Source organism: Lygodium microphyllum, chromosome 22 (genome assembly GCF_053477565.2).
Source record: "Lygodium microphyllum isolate KBCC chromosome 22, Lygodium_microphyllum_v1.1.10, whole genome shotgun sequence".
Lineage (NCBI taxonomy): Eukaryota > Viridiplantae > Streptophyta > Polypodiopsida > Schizaeales > Lygodiaceae > Lygodium > Lygodium microphyllum.
In genome coordinates this window covers 19,782,879-19,795,300 of record NC_141156.1, presented here as the reverse complement: position 1 = coordinate 19,795,300, position 12,422 = coordinate 19,782,879, and the positions used below count along the sequence as shown (strand labels likewise).

General features: G+C 42.3%; 1 protein-coding gene across 2 annotated transcripts; it reads left to right on the top strand.

Moving 5' to 3' along the window:
• Positions 1 to 488: 488 nt before the first annotated feature.
• LOC148016936 (sucrose synthase 3-like) lies at positions 489 to 7,901 on the top strand. Of its 2 annotated transcripts, none has more exons than XM_087663087.1 (15): positions 489 to 737; positions 2,799 to 2,931; positions 3,025 to 3,176; positions 3,359 to 3,551; positions 3,727 to 3,845; positions 3,954 to 4,170; positions 4,265 to 4,360; positions 4,551 to 4,724; positions 4,827 to 4,943; positions 5,045 to 5,211; positions 5,322 to 5,546; positions 5,638 to 5,959; positions 6,801 to 7,045; positions 7,244 to 7,382; positions 7,467 to 7,901. In XM_087663087.1, exons 1-15 carry the CDS (start codon positions 649 to 651, stop codon positions 7,536 to 7,538), a joined length of 2,460 nt encoding a protein of 819 aa, XP_087519213.1. In that variant the 5' UTR covers positions 489 to 648; the 3' UTR covers positions 7,539 to 7,901. The 2 variants fall into 2 exon arrangements, with proteins under 2 accessions (XP_087519213.1, XP_087519212.1); XM_087663086.1 differs by lacking the exon at positions 489 to 737 and adding an exon at positions 1,990 to 2,458.
• Positions 7,902 to 12,422: the final 4,521 nt, after the last annotated feature.

The following is a 12,422-nucleotide window of genomic DNA, read 5'->3' as shown; positions in this document are numbered from 1 at the left end:
CTCTTTATAAGAAAACCATAAATCGTCAAGGTCGAAAGTGTTTATGTTGACAAAGCCTACAAAATCTTTAACCAAACAAAAAAAAGAGAGGAAAATCGTAATTCGTCAAGGTCGAAAGTTTGTTGCGTTTGTGTGGGCTTTTGGAAAATTGTTTTCCGCGACGGGGCGTTGAACAAAGGTTTGAGAAAAACAAGGGTGGTGGGCAGGGATGCAATGAGAATGCGACACGTGGAGGAGACACGTGGCGGGACTCCAACTTCTCTCAACGCCAAGGCTATTGGGGGTGGGGGGGCAGGCCGCTGGCGGGCGGGTGGAGCCACGGCGCGCCAAAAACCTTGTAATCCTGTGGGTTTAAAATCTTTTTGCCATGTGTTTTTTTAAATATTACGCTTTTCGTGAGCTAATGTGACACTGCAAATCCACTCCACGCCTATAATTACAATTTAACAGCAACCTGGAAAACACTACGCATTCCTCTCTCTCTCTCTCTCTCTCTCTCTCTCTCTCTCTCTGTCTGTGTCTATATCTGCCTGTCTGGCTGTGCCTGTCTCCTCTTCTTTCGGTCCGAAGCAAAGCTTTGCATAAAAGCACAAGAAAGGATCATAACCACCCAGTAAAGAAAAGAGAGATTCGATTGAGAAGGAGACCATGGAAAGCACAACAGTGTGGAACTTAAGCGAGCTCTTCGAGGATTGCTTGCAATCAGAGAGAGGCACTGTGTCTAACTTATTGGCCAGGTACCCTCTCTCTCTCTCTCTCTCTCTCTATTTGCAGAATAATTTGCCTTTGAACTTACCCATGCAAGTTTCGTTCGGCTTTTGAACTTATCCGTAGACGGCTTGAATTGGCTAGAGAGATATCTGTGCCTCCATGGACGCCCCTCATGAAGAATCTGCCGTCATTTAGAAGCTTTTAAGCGCGCTTTGAAGTTTGAGGTAGAACAAAGTCCATCTCACATGGAGGGCTCAAATCCCCAATAACTAAGCCTAATCCCCAAATAATTAAGAACTGTTTAGGCTGTTGGGAAAACGTATAATTGAGAAACGTAAATGAATCCCATTGGACTCCTCTTAAACCGTCAAATCAAGCAATTTGGATATATACCTATCAAGAGATCTACACTATTTCAGAAATTTCTTTTATCTGCCAAAATCCTTCCACGTTTAAGTCTAATAGGAAATCCTCAAAACTAAGGGGGGCTCTATGATAAGCAGCCAAAATCCTTCTACGTTTAAGTCTAATTAGAAATCCTCAAAACTAAGGGGAGCTCTATGATAAACATGGGCTTTTGGGGAAAAATATTATTGAGAAACATAAAATAATTCCCATTGGACTCTTCATAAACCGACCAATCATCAAGCGTTTTGAACATACATCTAAGATTTACACTATTTTTCAAAAATTTCCTTTGTATGGTAAAATCCTTCTAGGTCTAAGTCTAATAAAAAATCCTCAAAACTAAAGGGGGCTCTGTGATAAGTTGAGATACTAGTTTTGCAAACACTAGACCAAATCCATCACATGGGCTGAGAAAACTTGTGACTGCAATAATACATATAGATATATTGGCAATAGTACATGAAATGCTATCAATAATAGAGCTAATGCTATGGGTGCTCGAGCACCAAGAAGAGGCTCCTTGGAAAACGCAGCAAAACAGTGTCTGCTTGTATCACGTTGGGCTGGGAAGGTTTGTCAAACAATAGATGTCAGGACCACAACACACTCACATTTTTCTATATAACTGGGAAATTGGTCCCCTACCCAAGCCTTGGAATCTGAAATCCTATAAACAATTCTGCACAAGTTGATCATATACAACCTGCAAAATAATCATGTAAGATTCAAGAAAACAAATAAACAACAGTGTAAACCTGCTTCTGGGCTAGATGTTGTGGGCGGGCAGGGCCATGACCGTTGGCCACTTTCTGGAAAATGTGTGAGTCCATATAGAGAGATGTATGGAGTCCACATAGACATGGGTGCCAGCGGGACAGAGCCTCTACAGGGCTAGCAGCCTAGAGTTGCGTGTTGATTTGGGTCAAGATCGGGGGGCGCTCACACGAGCAGCGATCGATCTACCTGGGTCCTGAAGCATCAATTGATGATCTGCCTCCACTGTTCTCCACATATAAAATCGGCTGATGTGCGAGTGCTCTCTGCAAATTCATTCAACTTTCCAAAGCCTTCTAGTCAGCACTTGTCCTGTTTCACGTTGCTTTGTCCGCTCCCCCAAGTCTTCTTCTTCTTCTTCTTCTTCTTCTAGAGCAAGCAGTTAATCTTGTTACACACACTGCTTTGCCCCCCCCCCCCCGCTTGTCTCTCTTCTTTTGGGAGCAATGGCCACTGACCCTCACCTGTCGGCCATCCAGGCCATCCATCGAGCTACAAGCGTAGGGGACCGCATTTTCGACGCCCTTGGCTCCAACCGCAATGCACTCATCGCCGTCCTCTCGCGGTACTGATTTTTCTTTCAAACGTGCTTTCACCAACTCTTAAATTAGGCGAAGCTTTCCATTTTCTCCTCGCCCAAAACAAAGAGCCCTGTTAATTCTTGAACCGTTCGACATTCTATCGTGCCTCTGAATGCCTTGACTGCTTTGCTCGGGAAACCAATTGCTAAATACATTAAGACTGTTTGTGCGAGCTATACTGTCTCTGGTTAACATGTCAAGGGAGGGCAAGCTTTTTTGTGAATTATAGTGTCTTGGTTAACATGCGAAGTGAGTTCAAACAAGTGATCACGTGAAGGACCAGGGCCTCAGGCATTGAACCAAACTTCTGATTTTGGGCTGCAGATATTTGGCTCTTGACAAGAAAATTCTGCAACCCCATGATTTGCAAAGCGAATTCGAGCGAGCAATCCCTGCCCCTGAAGAAAGGCAAAGGCTACACGATTCAGGGTTTGGACGTGTTCTGCGATGGACGCAGGTAACCTTGTCATCTGGCTAATTTGTGCGTGGGTCACTGATGACAACCTTGATCATGAATGAAGAATTCTTAATGCACTTTGCACTTTGACAGGAAGCAATTCTCGTCCCTCCATCTGTGGCATTTGCAGTTCGCCCGAAACCTGGGGTTTGGGAGTATATCCAGATCAATGTTGATGAACTTACTCTGCTTCCCCTCTCGGTCTCAGAGTATCTTGAGCTCAAAGAGAGTCTGCAAGATGGCAGGTACTGGGCCAACCTTAGCATGCTTATTATTCTCTAACCTCTATACAAAATTTTTGCAGAGACAGTATTTTAGACATTTTGATTCTAGAGGTGACCTATCATAGTGCTGCACTCTAAAGGGCAGCAAAAGTGAGAGCACCATTATTCTCACACTAGATGTTGATTACTCTTATTCTGTGCAGCTTCAAAGACCCGTATGTGCTTGAGTTGGATTTCGAGCCATTCAATGCCTCCTTTCCACGGTTGACTATGCCTTCTTCCATCGGACATGGAGTGCAATTTTTGAATCGTCACCTTTCCTCAAGACTCTTCCGTGATTCCGAGAGTATGCAGCCTCTTTTTGACTTCCTGCGTACACACAAATACCATGGGGAGGTAAATAATAGATACTTCCATGATCCTTCACTTTGGTGTCTTGTTGAAGATGAGAGTGTGACCTCACTCAGCCTCTGAGAATCGACCCTTACAGATGCAGAAGTAGATGTGCATGCTGGGTATAGAGGTTGCATACATCCCCTTGGCTCATGCACTTTTGTTTCTCTTTGGGCAGACACTCATGGTGAATGAAAGGATTCCGACTTTACAGAAACTCAGAGGAGCACTGCACAAATGTGAGGAGCATCTACACAAGCTTCCAAAAAACACTCCATTTCAGGAGTTCAGCGATAGGTTTGTCCTACCCCCCACCTCTAGACTCACTCAAACCCTCACATTTAGGCCCACTCATTCTAATCTTCATTATATTCATCTCAATATTGAGCACATTACATGTGACAGATTGCAAGAGCTTGGCTTGGAGAAAGGGTGGGGAGACACAGCAGAGCATGTATTAGAGATGATACATCTCCTACTTGAAATCCTGCAAGCCCCTGACCCCGATGATTTAGAGAAGTTCTTAGCACGGATTCCAATGGTGTTCAGTGTTGTGATAATGTCTCCCCATGGATACTTTGGTCAGGCTAATGTTTTGGGACTGCCTGATACTGGTGGACAGGTCAGTAACAAGTTGCTGAGCACCTCTTTCTACGCCATTTCATAGTTTGCAACTTTTAAGTGCCTGACTTACCTTCTATATTCTCTTGGAGCAGATTGTTTATATCTTGGATCAAGTGAGAGCACTGGAAAGTGAGATGTTGGAGAATGTGAAGAAACAGGGGCTCGATATCACTCCTCAAATACTGGTGGTATGTTATCTATCTTCCACCCATCCAACTGTTCAACTTGTTAGTATGCTTCCAGTTTGCAACAGGTTAGAACTCTTAAATTAGCTCTGTGCATAGACTGTGAAAAAATCTAAATGCTATAATGTGGCAGAGTAAATGTGAATGCACAGTAGCTACGGGACCATTTATTCAATTGTAACTGCCAATTCAGGTTACACGTCTTATACCGGAAGCACATGGGACGACCTGTAACCAGCGCATGGAGAAGATAAGTGGAACGCAGAATGGACGTATCCTGCGTGTCCCCTTTCGGAGTGAGAAGGGCATTCTACCACAGTGGATCTCACGCTTTGATGTATGGCCTTACCTGGAGGTGTTTGCTGAGGTAAGGAAATGTCGCTAGTGCTGGAGGGACTTGCACCTGTTAAATGATGAGGTTAGTAAATTTTGCGATGGAGCCATACTTAAGACATTGTGTCTGCAACAGGATGTGTCGAATGAGATCTGTGCAGAATTGCAAGGTCCACCTGACTTGATTATTGGTAATTATAGTGATGGTAATCTGGTGGCGTCTCTTATTTCACATAAACTGGGTATCACTCAGGTGTGCTTCTTATGTCTCTCAGTATATACACTTATTCTCTCACTGAGCTTCTTGTCGAACCAATATTTTGTCTAAGCCTCTCCTAATGACAATGACTGCAGTGCAACATAGCCCACGCCCTTGAGAAAACAAAGTATCCAGGATCAGATATTTATTGGAAGAGTTTTGAAGAGAAATACCATTTCTCCTGCCAATTCACTGCGGATCTTATTGCCATGAATCATGCAGACTTTATCATCACGAGTACATACCAGGAGATAGCAGGAAGGTCTGAATTCAATGTGTCTTTTTCATTTGGCTCTGTCCAAGCTTTATTGCTCAATTGTGCAGCGCTGTGCCTGATGTTTGACCATGATTTTGTGCTCTTTATTGCAATAGTCTGGATACAGTTGGGCAGTATGAGAGCCATACTGCGTTCACAATGCCGGGACTTTATCGAGTGGTGAATGGCATCAATGTCTTTGACCCCAAGTTCAACATTGTGTCACCTGGTGCTGATATGAACATTTACTTCCCATATACAGACGAGTCTCGACGCTTAACAGCTCTCCATGGGTCTATCGAGGAGCTTCTTTTTAATCCTACACCCACAGAAGAGCATATGTGAGTATATGAGTAAGGGTTGTTGTCTAGTAACTTAGTCTTTTCAGCTGCGGCATAATCACATTTGGGGTTTCCTTTGTGTTGCATCCAGAGGGCATCTGAAGGATCGCAAGAAGCCCATTATCTTCTCAATGGCACGACTTGACAAAGTCAAGAACATAACGGGACTTGTCGAATGGTTTGCTAAGAATCCAAGGTTGAGGGAGCTGACAAACCTTGTAGTTGTAGCTGGTGAAATTAGTGTGGACAAATCCAATGACAGAGAAGAGATGATGGAGATAGAAACCATGCATAGACTTGTCAGAGATTACAAGTTAGATGGCCAATTTCGGTGGATAAGTGCCCAGAAAAACAGGGTGCGGAATGGTGAACTTTACCGATATATAGCTGACACACAAGGGGCATTTGTGCAGGTTAGTGAAAAAAAACAGTTTTTGGGTTCCACTAGCATTCGTTAGCATCTGCTGCATGTTTTCCATTTTGAAGGCAATGCATTCTTCCCACAAATTCAGGTAGGCATATTGACTTGTGTTCACGGTCTGTCCATTTAGTTAGATAGATATATTCGTCCTGGTCTGTCCTTATTCCACTATGATGAAAATTCCACGTCCTTAAAAAAAGTTTATTCTTTATTATATACTGGCCACTGGCCATTGAGGCCTCTGGGTCAACCCCTAGGCAGTAATGCTATACCTCTTCTTTAGGATTGTCGCCCAGATCTCAAACCTGTAAGTCCTTAATCCACAACGCGACATTAACATGTGTTTAATCTGAGAAAATCCAACAGTTGGCTTCTGTCTGAAGCTCCATCATACAATGTGCAGCCTCATTTGGCTGGTGGCTCAAGAGCACATTCCCTGTACAACCAAGAGGTTGTGGGTTCAAGTCTCTCTGACTACCATGAGTAGAGCAAGGGACTTTCACCTCACCTGTGGTTCTCAGTTTTTGCGGTTGGTGTACCACTGGGCTCTATCCCAAGAGGAAAATCTGTCCAAGTTCTAGGGAGGGGATTCGTTGTTTGTGCTATTGGGGCCTGAACATGATTTCAGTCTGGCTTTTGTGTGAAGGAGTTGTGTGCACAGTGGGCGCCGGGCCATTTAAACGACCGATAAAATGCTGAACATTGATGCATCATTTGATATGCTCTCATGTGCAGGAGAGAGCTGGGCGTGGGTGGTTTGAGGATAAATTTGTGTTGCTTTTCTTAAGTTGACACCATGGTTAGTTGTGACTAAGAGATGTTGCCTTTTACAGCCTGCTTTATATGAAGCATTCGGCCTTACAGTAGTCGAATCTATGACTTGTGGCCTTCCCACCTTTGCAACATGCCAGGGTGGGCCAGCAGAGATAATTGTGGATGGAGTATCTGGCTTCCATATCGACCCATACCGCGGTGATGAATGCAGTGCAAAACTGGTCCAGTTCTTTGAAAAGTGCCAGGAGGACCCTTCATACTGGAACACAATTTCAGATGCTGGGCTACAAAGGATCTATGAAAGGTATCTGATCTGATATTTAAACTTTGTGTGCATACCTCACTTGAAGACCCATGGGAGTGGCTGTTTGAAGTTCTAAAATTTCTGAAGTGCCATTGATGTAGTGCCTTTTATACATAAAACAGCATTGTAAGGATTGTCTTCTTTGGGTCCTGTGTTGTGACCAGTCCAGTCCTGAAGCTTGATGCATGGCTAAAACAGGTACACGTGGAAGATCTATGCAGAAAGATTGATGACATTAAGTAGAGTCTATGGGTTTTGGAAGTATGTATCCAAGTTGGGGAGGCGAGAGGCTCGGCGGTACATCGAAATGTTCTACACCCTCAAATACAGAGATTTAGTATGTGGCAATTAGCTTAAGATTTTGTTTCTTAGGAAGGCTTTTGGACATTTGCAGTTTTTAAGCGAGTGAGTGCTGTTGCAGGTCAAGTCGGTGCCTCCTTCACATGCCATTCACAAGAGCCAACCTAATGGAGTTATAGTTTCAACTCTTTAGTCATCAATATATGGCTCTAACAGAGGACAACCTCCTCTCATGAATACCAACTCTGTTGCATGATTCTGGAGTGGCAAAAGATAGTGAATCAAGGGAATTTATTTTCGCTAAGCCTTTCAATTTAATAACAGGGGTGTATGGTTCATCAAATCACACGTGCTTCATCATGGCACATGATTGGAAAATTTTTGTTCACGAATTTTGATGTGATCGGGAGCATTGTAATAACATGATGAGATGTAAAATAAACTGTAACACCACTCGAGTGAACTCAATTTGGAAGGCCCAGACATTAATTAGGCCTTTGTACTCTCTCTCTTGTTTGTAATGGAAGATTTGAAAAACAATGGAATATTTTTGCCCTTTTTCTTGCAAGCCATTTTTGAGTGAGGACTTTCTAATGAAAGTTTCAAAGCTCATAACTCCTTGCTCTAGTACTGAGCATCCCCCATTCTCTTGAGACATTGCCATCCATGCCAACTTCTTTGAAAGCAATTAAATGCGTGACTGCACATGTCGATGGTAAGTTTGATGCGTTTGCAATGCAAGAGCTTTTGTATGGTCTATAGATCCATATTTTTGGCCTGCCCCCATGATGGCATTAGTACAGTTGTGGTGAGAAAGTGCAGTTTGTTCAAGATAAGCATAGAAACAAAGTAATGATGCGAGAAAAGTGTAAGCATAAAAACAGAAGTGTAATGATATTTCAATGCCTTGCACAACTGAAGGTTCCAATGGTCTGCCACAAACAAATTAAAACATTTATAAAGCCCTAAGCGAAGAGACCAATTGTGGAAAGGATACAAGAAAAGGGCAAGTGAATCAACTGACAAAATTTGCTTTTGTTATGACCGAATTAATCCTGACAAGGAAAAAGTCTTGAAACTTTTACTTGTGTTATTACCGAATAATCATGACACAGAAAATTACGTCTTGGAATTTCTGAAGAGCAGAGCGAAACGAATTAATGCATTATGCTTGTGAAGGGGAAAAAGGCCATCCCTACAATTATGGATCACAGTGGTCCTCACCAATCTCACCGTTCCAAAACGATTGAAATGTGTGCTTTTCCAAGCAAGACGACGGCGATGATGATGATTATCACAGATTTTCCAATTATTCGGGCCACTCCTCTTGAGGGTCTGCACAGCCCTCGACTAATCACATCTTCAAAAGATGATTCAGCCGCCTTCGCAGGGCAGCAGAATTGTGTCCCGTTGGAGCTCCAAACTGCCAAAAGAACTTTGCAGATGGTGGGCTCTCGAACCGAACACAAAGGACAAGGAGGTTGTGATTTTGGATCCACAAGGGTTCAAATCCTGGCATTGCGGAATCAGGTAGTTGGTCCAACGTCCGAATCCCACCCAAGCCAAACCTCCTGTCTTCTTCTTCTCTTTCTCTCTCTCTCTCGCTTTGTGGTATCGATTGGGGACCAGGTCACCAGGGTCCCCCCATTGGGTTCGGTGACAAGACATCTCTTCTTCTCTCTCTCGGATTTCGATCAGGGTCCCCCCCATCAGAGTCGGTGACAAGACAAACCTACCCCGGCCGCCCCTCCCCCACTCTCTCTCCACGTTTTTCATTCATGAGTGCTGGACACGCTTGTTGGTCGGGAACTTTATCTTGTGTGGCAGCCTGGCAGGCGACCTTTCGGAGATGCACTGTTTGCTCCTACCAGTGTATGTATGTCTGACTTACTCGCTCTCTCACAGTTCACCCATCACCAAGTCAACGTCGTGTAATTGATGCAATCTTAGTCGCAGGAGAAAAGAGAAACGTGTTTACCAGAGCCAACGACCGACCGAAAGGACGAGGCGTAGAATGTTGTGAGATACTGGATGTGGAGATCTCTAAGGCGACGAGGACCGAAAGGACAAGAAGAAAGACAGACAGAGAGCGTCGGATAGGAGGGAGATCATTGCTAGATACTCTTCTTTTGGGGGGATTGTGTGTGGGATTTGCTAGCTAGTAGCACGAACGATCAGGATTCAGCCACATCGACAACGATGCTAATGCTCTTACGGGCCGTTGTAACTTGTGAATATAGAGAACAGGTCAAATTCCCCTTTCAACTTTCTGGTATCTACACTACATGAGCACCACTCTCTCGTTGGTCTTTTTACAATGCAAGTATATTGATATTTTGTATTGTAAAATACCCAAGATTTGATCGAGACGCACAAGCTGCCCTCGCCTTTGCTCGTATTGGACCACATATATATAGTGCATTCATTGACTATGCCCTTGGGACTTCTTGATTAGTACCAACTAGGCGCTCAGCGCCTAGACTCAGCCGATTTTTGCGGGCGGGGCGGGTGCTGGACGCGTGGCACCCACCCCCACGTTCTCTTTTTTTCTTGTGGGGGAGGTGGGGGGCTGCCATGTGGCACCCGTCCCCCACCTCTCGTTAACTAATAGTAAAGATGCTTATGAGAGAGTTGGTTACAACTATGGTTGAGCTATCCAGTGGGTAGCCTAGTGGGCCTTAGGCTTGACCTCCATGTGGGTGACTACTCTTGAACACGCGAGCCTTGAATTTGTCCTTTCGCACATTCCCCCCCCCCCCCCCCCCCCCCCCCCCCCCCCCTGCCCACGTGGTATGACATTGCTTCTCTTTGCTAGTTTGACCGTTGTGGTTCTTCTCTTTGAGTCTCTATATCTTGCATTATATCATTGTTAGTATTTGAAAAGAACTCCTTGATCCTTGTTGTGTTCTATTGTTTTTGTGTTTTTCCCTATTCTTATTGTTTCACAAGTATTTTTACTTATTCTATTAGTTATTTTATATGGACCCACCCAATTACATTGTAGTGATTCATTTAGGGCATTCTTTCTATTTGGGTAGTAAATTTATTCCTCATCTCTATTTTTATATTCCTTATTGATTCGATTTTTGTCAAATCATTTTTTCCGTGCTCGTGCAACTTATAAATTATTATGAATAGCTAGTTTTAACATTGATTGCTTGTCCTTTAGTTCTAAATACCTATCGACTGCATCTTTGTATTTTTTAGGAATTTTCAACTATGGTACTTTGGGAGGAAAATGGGATTACAACCATAAAGAGCTTTGAAGGGATAGACTTTAGTAGAAGCTTGGATTGAACGTCTATCTATATGCATGAACCACATAAGGGAGAATCTCATCCCAATTTTGTTGGAGTGGATCTACCCCTTTGAAAGTTTGCCATTTGTACAAATTTTTAGAGAGTTGGCTATGAATGATGAAGTTTTGGCCAATAAAACTTTCTTCTAATAGATTATACATATATATGAAATCCTAGGTGTCTAAATAAAGGGTGAGCATAGAAATAATTAATGTATTGGGTTTGTAACGCTTTGGGTGGTACTATTTTTGGCTCTTCTAAATAGTTTATATAATTTAAACACATTGTGTTCAATATAATAGTGTTTTTGTAACTCATTATTCCTTATGTTTAATATAAATGTCTTTATATGTGGATCTTGTTGTTGAAGTCATGCTATTAATTGAGTATTGGTCGTGAGTTCATCTATTGAAGTATTTTGGATATGAGTTATTCTAGATAGTGCATCAGTGACATTTTTTCACAGCCTTGACAATATTTAATCTCAAAACTATACCCTTGAATTGCAAGAATCCAAGGAAGTAGCCTTTACAATATTTAGTATCTTAGATGAGGCCACAAGAAATGTAACTTCATTGCTTCGGACATAGTTGTATATATTCTAAGCAACAATTGATGATATTTTATAGCAAATTTTGAGATGGGTTACCTTTCCAATTGCTTGCAATTATTTAGTTGTTGAAGGGTCGTTTCTGTTACATTTTGTTGTGCAAAATCTTTTATATTAATTGACTTTTAATTTCAGACCAATTTCCTTTAATTCCTTTTGCTTGTTATGTATACCAAGTTGCAGCAAGTCCTTCTAACATTGTTCGAATGTGGTGTGATTTTCTATCATCTTGCTATCCATGTCATGCCGCTACATTCTCAAAATGATCTATCCATGTAAACACATCCTCCGTTGGTAGGCCTGCAAAAGATTTTGGATGAACGCAACGATCCAAAGGTGGACTTGTCCTATTGAAGCATGATTTTGTTGATTAGCTAAAAGTGACAATGGAACTTGGTTATCGTTGGTTGCTTGAATTATTAATGTGTTCAAAGATTGGATTAATGATCGCGAATAGACACATTATTTTATTTTTGCATTCTTTCTTGAAATCCCTCCATTTTCACAAGTAAATCAATTTATAAAACCATTTATTACAATGATCGTGGATGCTACGTTTATGAGTAAGCCAAAGATTTTAAAGTGTAGTTCTATTTATGGTTAGAAAAGATCCAAAAGCTTTAGAAAAACGTTTGTTATTTTAAAGTGATAAAAAAAGAACTTCAGTTTTTCATATTGCCCTTGGACAGGTCAAAATGCAGGTGACGAACTCCGTGACGTCTGCCTTGCTGAACACATCTGCAATCTTCTTCACCTTCATGTGGTAGTCATTGATGCTCATACTTTCTCTTTGCACACTGTGCAACTCTTACTTGAGTTGCATTTTCCTGGCTGCATATTTGTGCTATACATTTTTGACAAAGTATCCCATGTCTCCTTTGGCGTACTTGCATCCTGAATATGCACAATCATAGAGTCTGAAATGTTGATAGACAGCCAGCACATAACTTTCCTGGCTCTCTCATGCCATCCTTTAAATGCATGTATTTGCTGTTGATTGGGAACATCAGGAAGAACTGGTTCTTCTTCATTTCTTGCAACGAATTCCCAATATCCTTTTCCCATAAGGAAATTCGTCATTCTAAACTTCCATGCTTGGAAGTTGTTCTTGTCAAGCTTTTCAGTGACAATCTGTGAAAGAGAATTAGACTCCATTACAGAACACTGC